This window comes from Pseudochaenichthys georgianus, chromosome 5 (genome assembly GCF_902827115.2).
Source record: "Pseudochaenichthys georgianus chromosome 5, fPseGeo1.2, whole genome shotgun sequence".
NCBI classification, from domain to species: Eukaryota; Metazoa; Chordata; class Actinopteri; order Perciformes; family Channichthyidae; genus Pseudochaenichthys; species Pseudochaenichthys georgianus.
Window position 1 is genome coordinate 15,397,854 of NC_047507.1, and position 16,498 is coordinate 15,414,351.

Below are 16,498 nucleotides of genomic sequence, written 5' to 3' on the forward strand. Positions count from 1 at the left end.
CACAGGTTTAAAAGCACTTTATTGTTCATCAAGGCTACTTTACGTACAAAAAAGGTGGCCTGCCAAAACCTTTTTAGTAGACACAGAGCCACAAATCGACTGTAGTTTACTTGATACCATTTTTTTTTTTACAGTTCAGAGTATTACTACCACTAAGTACATGCTACTTCCACTTCAAAAAGGACCAGGAAATTGTGGTACAGCCAAAGTAAAGACCAACTCCGCTTTGATTTATCTGCACAATTTTCATGTTGTTCACTTGGTTACAGTTCAAAATGGCCTCCACAGATGGGAAGTGTCACATCAGATACAAGGGTGATGAACCAAAGCCTATTTTCAGACATGCAGACGATGAACTTGAGCACAACAAAAAGTATGAAAATGCAGTCAGGATTTTCACCAGTTCAGAATTCTGATTTCAGTGAAAAGCCAATCTGTTATCAAATGGACTGATGGTTCTCATTTGTAGCTCAGTTCCCATCTGAACATCTAAAACATCAAAATACCTTCAAAACCCAACATTTATAACCCTTACCCACATATGTGGAAACAGTACTCGCCTGCTAGCCCATCACAATGTTGTTATTATCTTTTCAAATGGTTAAATGGAAATGGCCGGCAAGGCTCAATGGGCTAGTGGCAGGGTTATGTTCAATAGGCCTCTAAAAGAACAGACTCTTTTGTTCGATGTCTCCGGACTCACATGTTCGAACACAAGTTAAATGATTGCAGACATTGCAATGGAAGTAGCGATTGTCCCCGACACACCAGTGGCCTTATTGTGGTTACCAATACGTTTGCTGTGTTCCTGCACTTGAACCTTTACTCTAACAAGACAAACTCTATAAACAAAAAAGATCAACTTTTTTCACAAAAAAGAAAATGCAATGATTACAATATAAGGACAGGAAAAAAACAATTAAATAGCTACATATCATTAACAAATTAATTGTTCCTCAAAAAATACCTACGATTTTTTTCTCTGTACATTCCTTACGCACAGCGTAATGATGGTCTTATAGTTACCTATTATAAAAAAGTATTTTTGTATTAAGTGATTTTCCTACAGCGTGTAGGGAGTGTGTGCCGAAGCAAAGAGAGAGCCTCCTACCTACAGGGTGGTAGTGAAATAATGAGAAAGAAAAATAGAAAAACAAAATCCTCTGGACACTGAGCCCTTTTCCCTCGTGTTTTCTCACATGTTGCTTTCTACATCAAATATAAATCTGCTGAATCTGAGGGGGGAGGGGCGTCACTGTGAGACCCTCAGTGGCAGCCGAACGTCTCCTGGCTCACAGGTCGTGCTTACAGAAGCTCAGCTCCTGAAGCCCTGCTCCTCCCCGCTAAACACCTCCATCCAAACCCTGAAGCGGTCACAGAAAGCACATTTAGACTAAGAGTACTTATTCGTGTTGGAAATGATTCCACTGGGAGTCTCATTCTGATCGAACATGCTGTAAATCTCAATCTGATTCTACAACTGTCAGTTTGCTTCAGTCTAGGATGGAATGTGTGGTCATTCTAGAACATGGGAGACCGAGTACTTAACTGTGGTTCCGGTCATTTTGATAAAGGATGAGTGCATCCATCACAAACACATATGAACCGCGTCACCTTTCAGCCTCAGCGCAGAGACATGACATCATTCTGTTCTTTGCTGCAGTCCGACTCACATCACTGTCCATTGTTACGGCCTCAGTATATTCTATGCTCCCAATGTTCTCAAAGAGGTTGTCTCTTTTTGAAAAAGAAGCTTATTTCTCCTTTTATTATCACATCAATTGTAACTCCGGGAAAGTGTCAGAAACCCAGTTGCCCGTGGCTGTTGTGAGCTCCGTCTGCTGATAAGGAGAAACTGAGGCCTGGACTAAGTTCCCTATAGGAGGAATGTATGCCACCTTGGCGCAGGCTCTTCAACAGTAAAAGGATTTGTGTCTCAACTGCAGCAGTCTAGCTTAACTGCAGATACAATACAAGGTTGTTCACAAATGAAAGCATTGAATTAAAAAAGATCTGGACACCAAGTCAGGACAGAAAAGAGTCAACGGGTGAAGTATTCGAGCTGTGAGATCCGAATGTATCCAACTTTTGTTTTAGCTCTTAAACATTAATAAGCTTACTATAAACAATACCCTGTTACTTGAAAGCATCATCGCATGCTAGACTATTCTATATTAAGTACTTCTAGTAATGCAGCAGCAATGGGAGTTAAGGCTGGTGCCGAGGTGGTGACTTTAAGATGACAGACGCATAAGAGTACATTTGATCTCAGGCTCAGATGCTTTTCAGGAGCCTAGTTGACTATTTGTTGCTAGTGTGGTGTCTCAGATCAGTCATGCTGAAGGTAGTAGCGTCCTGTACCACCGATGGATCAACATCTTAAGAAAACCTTTATGGGCTGCGTATCCCGGAAGCATCTCAACACCAGGAGGATCTCCGCTCTGCTGCGGGAGCGACGGGTCGGGAGCGGCGCCGAGTACGTTTTCGAGAAACGCAGCTCTCATCGTTACACAGAGCCTGTCCGGAGGCTGTCCCGCTATAGAGGATTGTTACCATACTGAGATTAATGGAAAACTAAATAATACAAAATTGTCATAATAACAATAATAATATGGAGTACGACTGACCCAGCAGTGAGTGTATAGTGTCTATGTCCGTTACTGACATCGAAAGAAGTAACAACTAACGTCTGAATGAAAAGGCTAATAGTAGTTAGGATTGAAATGCGGCTTAAAAACATTAATAGATACCAGCTATTAAAAAACAAAACAATAAAAAACATGCATCCGTAAAAAGCATTTTTTTCAAACCTTTGTAGAAATAGACCAAACCACAGTGAGTAGGAGAGGGAGGGGTAGCAGGGCGTATGTCAAATATAATTACAACACCCGTGTTCAAAGAGACACAAAAACCAAGGTGTGTGTGAAGAGATCGAAATAATCTTCTCTCCCCCGGTCCAGAAACCAGACTTTTCCTCCCCCCCACCACAAAGTGACATGCAGCGTCACCTATCCCCTCATCACTGTCAGCAGTTAAGCCAGTGGAACACATCAAAGCTCATTGTTCAGCTCCACTGACTCTGGTACAGCTGTGTTTCAGCCCTGAGCTGCTCTCATAATGCCTGTGATGTCCGTCCACACCGCAGTTAACTGATCCCATAACCTGCCTGTGCTTGCAACTGTTTGGCACCATTACCAATAATAAGCATGAAGCCGTTTACACCTGACGTTGTGTTCCTTAACTTCTCTTACAATGCAAGCGTGTGTTTGTAGTGAACAGCTACACTGATGTGACCACATGTGCTTCATATTGAAGCGTGGGGTACCCACATGTGTGTTACTAACATGTTATACTGGCCAACCCCACTACTATGCATTTACCATTAAACAAAAGCATAACAATGCTACTTTAAATGTCGTGCCAGGCCCAGGGTGAGAATATTCCCAGCTAGTCTTCAGATAAACTGTTGTTGAAAACTAATGGAGTTTCCTACTTGGGCAGGATGACCGCAGACCGTGTCAAATCAGCCCCATTAAAACCTTGATGTGTCACTCGTTACCCTCTATGGCAGCAGTGCAAGCTAAATGGATCAGTTAAGTATGCATACAGTAACAACACCAGCACAACACACACAGGGCAGAGGGAGGGGAGGATAGGGAGAGGAGGATAGGGAGAGGAGGAGGATAGGGAGAGGAGGAGGATAGGGAGAGGAGGATAGGGAGAGGGGGATATGGAGAGGGGGATAGGGAGAGGGGGATAGGGAGAGGAGGAGGATAGGGAGAGGAGGAGGATAGGGAGAGGGGGAGAGGGAGAGGGGGATAGGGAGAGGGGGAGGATAGGGAGAGGAGGATAGGGAGAGGATAGGGAGAGGAGGAGGATAGGGAGAGGAGGAGGATAGGGAGAGGAGGATAGGGAGAGGAGGATAGGGAGAGGAGGATAGGGAGAGGAGGATAGGGAGAGGAGGATAGGGAGAGGAGGATAGGGAGAGGAGGAAAAGAGATGCAAAACCGAGGGAGATCACATGATGGCTTCTTGTTGTTTTGTTTTCGAGGTGGGCGTTCATAAACATCGTCGAGGTTTCTTTGGTAGCACAGTGGGGTGGTTTGTGATGACTTTTCTCCAAAGTGTTCTCTTTTTCCAAAAGTCGGGCATCTCATAACGCAAAAAGCAGTACACAAAACTACTGTTAAAGAAACAAACAAACAGAATAAAGAAGAACATTAATAATTAAAACATCGCCTTTCTCCTCTCTTTATGTACATACAACTACAGGCTCTTCGCTCAGCTCCAAGCTCGACATGCAGGGACGATGAATGATTGGACGGAGCAGCTTGATGCTCCGGTCGAGTCCCAAAGTCCAACCTCATCACTCATTATAGTCTGGCAGAAGGGGGGGGGGAACGTCCGTGTTGTTATTGCTTGATTCTCTATGAGTGCAGACTTGAGGGTTGTTTCGATGTTTTTAGCAGACCAGCAGGCAGGCATTCCCTCTGGGATGCTGGTGACAGAACAAAGTGACGAGGGCGTGGGTTTTGGAGCCGAGATGATCGGGGAGAGAAGGACAAATCCCTCTGAAACCCCGCCTCCTTCAGGAGACCACAGAAGGGGAGTGGTTGTGATTGACCATGTGGCTGTCGGGGGAGGAGTTTGGGCTGCTGCCGGACGACGAGGGGCTCCCCTTGTTTTTAATCTGCAGCCAGGTCTCGCCCAGCGCCTTGGCGAAGTGGTCGTCCACCGAGCCGGTGATGGACACAGAGTTGGAGGCGGTGGGCTCGGGCTCCTTGTAGTTCTTACCCAGACTGCGGCGGAAGTGCTCCTCAATCACCGGGTCGCAGGCTGTATTGGCTGAAACAGAGAGGACAGGAAAGAGCTTTTAGTTCCCATAATCAAAACAGAAACATCTCTTAAACTCACTAATATAAAGTTCAGTGGGAGTTTTCTTTTGCCAAGCATCAGTTCAAACACTTCTAATGAGCATTTGACTCTCAGACACTCGGCTCCACTTTCTCATTGCGTTTTGATTTATTTTAAATCACCGTTTTAAATGTAATTGTTAACCTCAATGAGATCATAGGGATTTCACTAAGATCATAAAAATGGCCACAGTCGAGTGAAGCCACGGGAAACATGACCGACACACACAGGCGGGACGAATAAAAACAGACGTGTTTGGCTGAAGCGTCGAGTGACGAGATAACAGACGAGGTGATAAATAAAGAGTGTTGAAACCTCTGAGACTCGCTGACCGAGAGCTGGGGGGATTTTTTTTTAGCATCACTAATTTTAGCAAGTCCGTCTGAATGTTAGGAGTATAATTGTGTTTTGTCTGGAGGCTGATTTGCACTTGTGAAAAGGATTCCAACAAAGTGCACTTTATGGAAAACTATGATTTTAGGGACATATGTGCCCAATACTTCATAACAATGGATTACAGAGGTTTGTCCACCCATCATGGTCGTTCTACAATAAACCTAAGTACTGAAGCAATGAATACACTAGAATTTAGAGACGTATGACGTGTCTGTCTTTCTGCTGTGTCTGGACTCACTGTTGATTCTTCTGTAGTTGTTAGCCAGGCTTGAGCAGCCGTTGTGGGACAGGTTGCAGTTGCGGTTGTTGGCTGGGGCGCATGTGATCACTGAAGGACGATTCTGAAACACAAAGTAGTCGGACATATTCAAGCAAAGAAAACGGACCAAAGGGAGGTGGAATGATAAATTGACCACAAGGGTTTGAAAATAGAACATCTATCCTCCCCACCATCCAAGGAGACTGGCTAATGAAAGCACACTGCTTAAATCTAGGGGGGGTTTCTACATGGGTTGAGGTTTTACCCATCAATTTGAAAAAGATGTAGTCTGGTGCTCGAACCAGAGAAACAGGAAGTGCGGGTTACCTGCTGGCGTTCCACGGCGCTGACTGCGTGCGGCACTGTTCCCATAGCTGCCGTGCTGCTGCGTGCAGACTCCACCATGCTGTTTTTGGTGAGCGCCAGCGGCTGGTCCATCCCGGCTAAGCTAGCCAGATGGTGGTGGTGGTGGTGGTGGTGGTGGGCATGGCTGTAAAGGTGGTTGCCGTGGACTCCCAGAGCGCTGGGCACCATCACGCGCTCGATGGGGCTCCGGCTCTGGTCCTTGGACATGGGAGAGCTGCGGTAGTCTCCATTGGGTTTCCTGGAGGACAGAGGGACAGAAAGAGGAACATTATTGAACTGCTTTTTTTTCCTCTCACTCAGATTTGATTAGAAATGCGCATTTAAAAATATGTGTAGTTTACTGAGATGGCCCCTTATCAAATGTTTTTAAAACAGAACTCTGTGTGTTAGGGATGAGCGCAATACAAAAATAAAACAGCAGGCTGGTGGCAGATGGTGTATCTAATGGAAAAGATGAGCAGTGTGAAGAAAGGAATAAAGGCAGGTAGAAAGGGGCTCCGAGAAAGGGTTGAGGGCAAAGAGAGGTAAGCTAAACAAAAGACTGATTGTAGTACACACACAGACACACACACACACACTCCCTTTTCAGATTGCTGTAGGGTCTGATAAGACTATTTTGTACAAGCACATGCTCTCTCTCACGCACACACAATGTTTGCTGTTAATGAAGGAGGAAGGAACACTAACTGTATCCAACATGGATGGGCTCCAAACGTCTCCCTGCACAGAGGGGCAAACAGGCACAAAGTTCAAAGCTGTGGAGCTCCTCAGAACAGCGTATCAACTGTATCTCCCCAGTGAGCCTGAAACCAGCTGCAGTCCAAACTGGGAAACTCCAGCAGGGCTCCGACAGCACAGACACATGCAGAGGAGCTGCCTCTATCTGCATCTCAACACACTTTCATTTGCTAAAGTTGATCCATTCGTTTTTTACTCTACAACCACAAGCTGAATACTAAAAGTAAAAAAAAAGTTAGGCTGCCAGTTTCCATATGAAAGAGTTGTATTTCCCACCACAACAAAATCCCCCTCTCCAATCTGTGAGCTCACATTTTAATCATTGAAAAAGCAGCGATAAGGGGCACGAGATTAAAGTAACGACAGTTTGACAAAACACAGATTTCGGCCTCTTTTTTCTCCAGCTCTAATGAAAAATACTTGTTTGATTTGTAGAGAACTGGCGGCGCCTGATACCGTGCGCCATTGCTTCCAGTTTAACAGTAGCAATTATCTTTGCTCAGTGCATCAAATGTGGTCTGTGTGCTGTGTGTTCAACTGTGTATTACACCCCGACTGCAGCTCCACGCCCCTCCTACAGTTTGAGGCCCAGTTTCAGGGAGCAAGATTTATTGCCTCCTACTATCTCTCCTTTTCTCCAGCCTCAAAGCCACATGCATAACGACACAGCCATTCACAAATTCGAACTCACTGACTTCCTACTTCCTACACCGACATAAACACTTTACATACACACAAAAGCCTCCATTTGGAAAACAAAACAACGGTACATTGTACTATAAATAATAAGCTGCACTCAAAAATACAGGATATTCCCTCTTTGTGCTTCAACAGATACTGTGTGGGGGCTTTTCTCCGGAAAAAGCCTGAATGTGAAGAGCGAAAAAGCTGCAGCAGTTTTTTTTAATTTTAATTTTTTTGTTTCGATGCAAGACAAGAAGTTCAGGCAAACAGTTGTAGATCCATGTGACCAGGCAACCTGACTGCTGGGTCAAGCATCTGGAACCCACAGCAGCGTCCTCCACAAATAAATAGTCTCCACAGAATACAGAGAGGGAGAGAGGAAGAGCTGCCGAGAGGCGGGGGGGAGGGGGGGCTGCATGTGAATGGTCCGGACCCCTACTATAAGAAAGAGTGAGGTCGATAGTTTCCTTCGTTTGTGCCGAGCTTACATTAGCAGAGACCCCCCTTTTCTTTTTACTCTCTTTGTCTTTCTTTCTCTTTTCTCCTCACAATCCGCAGCAAACTTCCCGAGGGTTAAAGAGGGAGAGACTTGGCAGCGCTTTTAGAAACCCTGGCCAACCGCTCGCCAACGGGCTCCAATGTTTTCCCATAGTAGCATCAGTTATCCGTGTCGAAAAGTCAATAAATAACGGCCTTGTGGAGTACAGGTAAATATAATAATATTTGTTGTTTTAAATATTTGTATAGAACAAATTTACTTTTGTAACCTCCTGTAAAACTCTCTTATCGTCAAATATAAACAACCAGCAGATTACTTTAGAGGCAAACGGATAATAAAGCTCTCCCTCTCAGCAGCTGGGTATTGAGTTAGATTGTGGAAGTTGTTCCAAACTTTAATCACTGCCAAGGAGCAGGCATGCCCACATCCTCACACAAGAGGGGCCGTTGCAGGAGCCAGTGAACAGGATCAACAAATCCGACCAATGAATGGCGTAGCTGTCGAATCCACCGCCGTCCCCGCCCCTCCTCGCCTGATTGCCCACCAAACCCCGGACCGCAAGTCCATGCCAGGAATCGGGCATTCAAAACCGACCCTGAGTCTTTGTCTCTCATACTCACCTCTCAATTATGGTTAGGGTCGCAGCTGGGGAGAGAGGGAGAGGGCGGACAGCGAGGGAGACGCATGCGGGCATACGGGTGGTAACAAGGCTAGAGCTGAAGGGAGAGGGGTGCCATGTCTGGGGCTGGAGGAGAGGATGAGAGCTACAAGTGGGACAGGCAGAGCGAGGGGGGAGAACCTTTAACAAGTAAAGAACTCTTGGATGTGGCCCCTACAGGAGGACACTAAGTGAATAAAAGGTTGGGGACACAGCTGAATCTTATTTCTCAGATCGAGCATCAATATGGAGCAAGACCCACGCTGAGGAGGGGGCAGACCGAGAGAAGCTCAGATATAATGATGCTGGTATAGATTTTAGAGAAATGACTCAAATATACAGAAGCCACCAGCACTCTGACTGCAGGCACAGTGCAACTCCTATTCGTCCTTTCGCCTGCACAAAACGTAAAACCTCGCTTTGGTCCGTCTTCTTTACTTGAATATTTGCAAGGTTTTTCCCACCGGTTTGTTTACATCAGAATAGATATTTTGACACAATGGAATAAAGAGTATTTTCTATTTGATTCTATTTGACAAGAGCCTGGGGTTTGTGTAGCCTGGCATTAGTGGTGGTCACTGTGGTTGAGATTCACTGGAAGACCCCTTCATTTCAAAGTTAGAGAGTCCAACCCTCGATACATAAATGATGGTCATATATCTTAAACAATCTTACCGCACTCTGATCTGTCATCAAGGCCAGCCTTTTGAGGAACCCTTCACATGACACCCTGTCTTCAAGTTAACCTCAAGTCAAAGATCATGACTGCGACCATGTTTGAGTGACTTGAGTGAACAAAGCACATAGTCAGCCCTGTGAAGTGTTCCTTAAAACAAGCCGCTTTCTTTGAGCCAACTTGTCCAATTCTCAAAATGGAAAGTGAATCAAACAAATAAACCCATAACTTTAAAATGATGGTTGAGTTTGCCACGTTTAGCTTTATAGTAGACTGCCAATTTAGTGAGTTAGCTATATTTTACTTTGAGGCAAAGATACAGGAGCTCTAAAAGTTCCACGCCTTTTCTCACAAGTGTCCTCTAGTCTTTTAGAGAAAACCTCACTGTAAATCTTGAGAGAGAGAGAGAGAGAGAGAGAGAGAGAGAGAGAGAGAGAGAGAGAGAGAGAGAGAGAGAGATACACACAGGAAACATCTGGGAAGAATCAGGGTGTAGAGAGGAGAAGACGACAAAAAAAAAAGCAGAGGAGGATGAAGGCTCGACCGCAGGTTACAACCAGGCCCGAGCTCTGCTGAAACCCACAAAATGGATATACACACAGAAAGTGAGCCACAGAGCCTACCCAAGCTATGTATATAAAGTATACAAACATCTCAGCACAGTTTACTCTGCTCAGTTCAGGTTTGAGTTGCGGGACTGAGCGGAAGTTAGCAATAATATTTGTATCCTTTAAAATAGAAGAGTCAAAAACCAGAGAAAATGCACCTTACAGATGTGATTTACAGAGTAGTGTTGGAATCAATTGGTAATCGTTCTCGACATGGAACATGAAATAGAAATTATTCTTACAAAGAATTCTTGAAAACGGTTTGGTAAATCAGGCCTAACATCTACGACAAGCCAGATTTACACAGCCATTTCAAATCTTTTAGACTTCCACTCGCGCAGCAATGCTGATAGAAATCTAGCACATAAGGGACGGTAAACTGACTGCAGAGAAAGAGAACTGAAGAAAATCCTTTGTTATTAAAGCTGGAACAGATCGGATATGGGAACAACCATAACAAGCAGGCAAAGAAAACAACATGAGAACACACACACACACACAGGAAGAAAAAACACACGCTGTATGATACCCCTTTTTTTCTCACATGCTCCTACACTAAATAGTCCACTACCATCGAGCGAGTAGCAATGACCTCACCTGGCTTGACCACACTCACACACACAAACCACACACACACACACACACACACACACACACACACACACACACACACACACACACACACACACACACACACACACACACACACACACACACACACACACACACACACACACACACACACACACACACACACACACACACACACACACACACACACACACACACACACACACACACACACACACACACACACACACACACACACACACACACACACACACACACACACACACACACACACACACACACACACACACACACACACACACACACACACACACACTCACACACCACACACTCTTATTTTCCCCCCAATTTGGCCTTTGGGGAAACTTCCATGAGAACAATTTACTGATGAAGTTCCCAGTAGAAGGCAGCTGCACGTTCTGTATGCTACAGTACTTACTGCAGCAAACTGGCTACACTGACTACATGTAGCTTTCAGGGCCATTTTCAACAGAATTACGTTTGAGAGAATCATAAAATAAAAGCAAGGCAGAGAGAAAGATGAACAAAGTCGTGGTCAGTATGTCTTTTTGAAAATGCAGCCAGTCAGAGCATGAACAAAACATGAGAAAGAGAAAAAAAAGAACATTTGCTCCAAGCAATCCCCAGGTCAACTTGTCAGGTTCATCAAAGTCTGACTTAATGGTTTTTAAAATGTAATTCAGCTAAGCAACTTACTATACAGAAAATATACATAATACACTTGGTATATTATAATTACACTTAGTTTCGATAAACATCAAAGACCTGAGAAAATCAACAGTGAGTCACATGTAACCAGGCTGCTGCATACACTTTCCTGCAGTCATATTCCCCAATTAAAACCCTATAAAAAGCCTTGCTCTGGGACCGGCTCCTATTCCTAAGGAGGAATGAAACAGCTGAGCTAGAGGACTTTTATTCTGGCGGCTCTACAACTGCAGAGCGGCGGGCAGGCAGCAGCAGGCTTCCAGCCCGCAGGCTCCAGTGGACAGGATAAGGCTTCTTTGTTCAAGACTCCTCCTACTCCTCAGAGAAAATGAGAAAGTATTGCCTCTGCTGCCTGACAAGGAGCCCTCTCACACACATGCACACACACAGATTATCACAGATGGGCAAGCACACATGCATGTACGGACAGCGCACACAGCAACACTTGTGCATACCTGCAGTGGCTGCAGAAGGCCTCAGTACTCAGTACAAAGAGATCAGCCTGCAACTAGGCTTATCGATGTGTTCAATCAGACTTTTCTATGTAGAATTTACCATGCTCTAAACGTTGTATTTATATTACAATAGTGACTTCACCATAAAACACTAAGATGGCTGAGAAGAATAAACTCAACCACATTTAATTCACAGCCGTTTGACAATATCAAAATCCCCTCATTTATCGTGCCCGTATCCAAGAGAAAAGCCTTCAGAAAGTTTGGTTTTCCCCGGTCTATGCCTACGCTGACTCCAGCGTGTTATGATTGGCAGTAACCTGAGCTTACTGCCGCTTAGCCCCGCCTCAAGTCTAAGGTGTCAGGTGCCTGTCTGAAATATGACTGAATTGAAAAGACAAAAGAACGCCTACTATAAGCCTCGTGACAGAAACGCACATCATTTAGCAACCCATGTTGTCAGCACAAGGGAAAACTGCCATTTAAGCAAAACAAAGGTGTTTCTTTTAAAGAGAAGAATGAACACAAAAACTCCTGAACATGCAATAACAGTCTGAGCAGAGCAATCAGTGCAGACAAAAAGACAAGCTACACAGGCAGAAGCAGCCAGCGAAATCCAACAGCTAGAATGGTGTCAGATAACCATCTCTGGACATTTGAACTGAGTGTGTGCGTGCGTGCGTGTGTGCGTGTACACATTTGGTGTGGTGAGGGGTGGCCTGGGTTTGTTCTCGAGCTTGTTGGCAAGCTGTTTCCAAAGAACTAAGTCCATCATTTTCAAATGAAACCTAATCACTGTTCCAACTATTGACAGCCGAGTTAAATGAAGCGGATGTATTTTAAATAAAGACAGCAAAGTACCCACCAGTGTTTTCTATAAAAGGCTGTTTTCACCACATTATTTTTAGCTTGACTTTTCCTGTAACAATAACCCATCATTCTCCACTTTGGTGTAATCACTGTTCTTTGGAAAGGCAGAAAAACAAGGAGGAAAAGTTTGTCAGAGGCCGCCTGAGTGCAGGTTTAAACAAGTCTCTCAGAAGTTCCCTTTGCCAGGGAAAGCATGCCCTCAGAGAAACCTCAAATGAAATGACAAAAAAATCGATGCATTTAGGGTGGACCCGAGGCAAACGTTCTACAACTACATCATGATGAAGCTTCGGGAAAACCCCAGGGTTTAACTTCAAGTTGCAGCAAGTCAACAAGCAATTGACTTTTCTTGTGAAGAGAGTAACCAACAGTACCTGGAGCCAAATGACCTCCAAGGTCATCATTTAATTGAAGATGAAATAAAGTGTGTAAAGGGATTAAGGGTAATCAGTTCACAGGTTAATTCTAGTAAATAATCATGCTACAATGAGCAGTTTGGAAAGCCATAAACATAGAGTTCTGAGTTCAGTTTTCCTTTGGCAGAACCTACGTTTTATTCAACAAAATGGTTGCATTTAGAAGCTGTGGCCAGGAGGAGTTGCAACACCAACTGAAAGCTGATATGACAATAAGTCCCATTGTACTTTAGCAGACCAACTTATGAAATAAAACTCCAACTCGTGATACACGAGTTGGAGAATTTGCTTATCAATGTATGCAGAAGTGAACCGCATCGTAAAGAGAGTGGAAAAACAACTAACACAACAGAAGAACTCCAAGTGGGAAGATGTGTATGATGGTAATTCTCCCACCACCGACACATCCATAACAGAAACAAGAAGCCAAGATGACTGCACTAATGTCAAGAAGACACACAAGCTAATCCTTTGTTATGTGAGGCCAGACAGTCACGAGATGAAGGAACAAAGACGCCTCCCTGTGCCACTACAAGACTTCAATCAAGTCATAGAATTGCTACCTTTAACACAAGCCGTTGAAAACAAATGGTGACAACAACTGTTGCAATGACTTGGATGAGAATCCCTGTAAAGCGCAGGATGACCTCAGATGTATTGCAGACTATTGCTTCACCAATTAACTGCACATTTGCTATGACTGGCAGAGCTTTTGAGTTATGACTGCGCGATAAGAAAGAAGAGAATTTAGCTACGTGTTTGGAACATGTCAGCATAAAGAATATTTAGTCATGATTGGATTATTGTGCATGAGTGACTTGGGTACGTACTATGTCTGTGATTCGCTATTGCCTTTTTTTTGTAATTGCTATGAAAAACAAACTAGACGCATATTTAACATAACAGTCTGAACGTGATCGAAACAAAAAAGGATGTTGGATGTTCCTTCAACAGACATTTGATTTCAAACACTTGCTTAGTGTGCCAACGTGCAGCAAGTGTTTGTCCAAGCTCTCATGCATACATCTTTGTGTTTGCACGTGCTTAACCACATAAGAACACTACTAGTAAGGGCGCTCTACTCTTAATCCAGGGCTTCCAGTATGTCCATATCATCTCCCATTGTGTCACCTCCCAGCCATGTTGACTGACAAACCTAACAATGCCATGAAAGTAGCAACATAAAAACAACAGCTGATCATTCCTCAAATTGCTTGTATTTCCAGCAACAGGACCTATTGAGGAATTAGCATGCATGCAGAACTGCACGGTTCCACATAACATCTCTGCAATAAATAGCATGGCCGGAGTCCCATGACTGACTCAGTCGAAAGAGAGTGTTGGGGAGGGGGGGCTGCTGTGACTCCATTGACCCGGCCCCAGCAGTCCTTCACAGCCAATCAGCACACCAGAATCTGTGGAATCTCTGGAAGTGGGAATGCGGGAACGCTGGAGATGTGAGTAATCTCTGTGTTGTGCAGCCCCTGTTTCCAAGCTTCCAGAGATGTGCGGCTATAAGGAGAACTCTGTGGAGCCGGCTAAACCTGGCATAGCACCCCGGAGTCCAAACTGGGACTTCTGAGACGGCCTGCATGGGCAAAGTTTTACCAAGCGAGGAGCCCGCAAAACAGGTGGCCAACAGAAACACTGAAGTTGAATTGACTTTAAAAACAGTGGCTCTAGTATGCGTGTAAATGTAGCTTCTAGACAGCAAGGTGGCCTTCTCAATGTTTGTGTGAGTGTCAGATAGACCGGGTGAAGGGATAGAAAATATATATAAATAATTTCACTAGGGCCTCAGGAAATGAGCATCTATAAATAACGTTAATTTAAGCTCCTCATAATGGATTTTGTTAGATAGCGTATAAGTGCCAGTTGAGTGTGTGTACTCACAGCTGCGTGGCAAACAGGCGGCTCATCTTTGCCACATGCTCGTTGTCGTCCATGTCGCTGTCGCCCTGGTCCCCGTTTAACTTCCTCTTGGTGGGGCTGATGGGAGGAGGACCCGTCCTGTGGTTGGAGATGGAGGAGGAAGAGGAGGAGGACGACGATGAGGAGGAGGAGGATGAGGAAGAGGACAGGGACTGGAGTCTGGGGTCGCCTCTCAGAGCTGCTTCACCTGAGGAGGGAGGGAGACAAGAGGTAGAAAGTTAATAATGACGTATGAGGCAGTACAACAATTATAGAAGAGGAAAAGAAATGACAAAACCAGACTGAATTCAAAGTATAGCACCAACGACAGTTGACTTTACTGTGGTCACTTCAAACATGACTGAGTATGAACTGACAGTTAAGTCTGTCTACTGACATGCTTACGCTGCCAAAATGGCGCCTCGCCGTGGGTGTAAATTATGATAATTAGTTTAAAATGATGGTATTATATATAAGTAGAAGGCAACTGTTTTATTGCCACTTTAAACAAGCAACCACAAAAACGACTTCATGACAGCGTTACTATAGATGCTGTGTTCCAGCTCAAACTTTGGGTTTTGTTGACTTATACAGTTTGCTGAGTGAGGCACAAACCTCTGGCATACGCAGGAGTGTAAATAGTTGTGGATGGGTTCTGCATGCACGTCTGTGTGTGGTGCGAACTATTTCTCTGTGTGTGTCTGACTCTTTCTGCGAACCTCCAGTCTTGTCCTGGTACAGAAGCCTTACACAGCCGCCAGTGAGTGGGAGTAAGAGCAAAAGAGAATCAGGAAAACTACGACTGGCTCCGTCTCAGCGCGGGGACTTTCCACTGCTTCGGTCTCATGTGTGAGTCTGACTTTGCCCCAACAGAAACACAAAGCTCACTAGAACGCCGATTCCCATGTGCAGCTTTCTCTACAACTACTCCCTAAAAGAAACACGTTGTCCTGTTTTCATTTTCATACTACAAACATTACTCAAATGCAATGTTGATTATCTTAACGTCGAGTCAACTCAAAACTCCTACACAGCACAGTGGGAATTTAACTTAATTTACATATGCATACAAATGACTATTTAAAGAGACGGAGCAAATATTTTCTGAGCCGTCTCAATTGCCACACACACACACACACACACACACACACACACACACACACACACACACACACACACACACACACACACACACACACACACACACACACACACACACACACACACACACACACACACACACACACACACACACACACACACACACACACACACACACACACACACACACACACACACACACACACACACACACACACACACACACACACACACACACACACACACACACACACACACACACACACACACACACACACTATCTGAAAGGCTTTGTACTGTTATAAAGTGTGCTCTCTGTTCCTCCACTCTTCCTATATGTATGTTTAGTTTTAGCATGGCCTCCCAAACACAGCAGCAGCTCCTCCCCTTTCTCTCTATCTCTGGCATGTTCCTGCTCGCCCCACTGTGAACCATAGCAACAAGGGTGACATCACTGTTTTTGGCAGGACAGAGGGTTGGCAATAAAAGAAGGGAGCCTGTGATACCACACTGGCCAATGAAAATCCAGGACACCTAATAGCTTTCAGAAGTGAAATGCTCCACAGTAGGTGAATCTGTGAGTGCTTCCCCTGTGAAAAAACAAGACGTGTCCCTATAGAGTGACCT

The 16,498-nt window shown here is 44.6% G+C and overlaps 1 protein-coding gene across 2 annotated transcripts in view; it reads right to left on the reverse strand.

The window, feature by feature from the left end:
- Window positions 1–2: 2 nt before the first annotated feature.
- The window catches only part of vgll4b (vestigial-like family member 4b), a 39,235-nt gene continuing 22,739 nt past the window's right edge, over window positions 3–16,498 (reverse strand). For both annotated transcript variants that reach the window (XM_034082106.2, XM_034082105.2), the window contains 4 exons: window positions 14,753–14,978; window positions 5,897–6,173; window positions 5,549–5,651; window positions 3–4,845 (listed from right to left, as the gene is read on the reverse strand). In XM_034082106.2, the coding sequence (XP_033937997.1) occupies window positions 4,589–4,845; window positions 5,549–5,651; window positions 5,897–6,173; window positions 14,753–14,978 (863 nt within the window). In that variant the 3' untranslated portion in view covers window positions 3–4,588. The remainder of the gene's footprint in view (window positions 4,846–5,548; window positions 5,652–5,896; window positions 6,174–14,752; window positions 14,979–16,498) is intronic.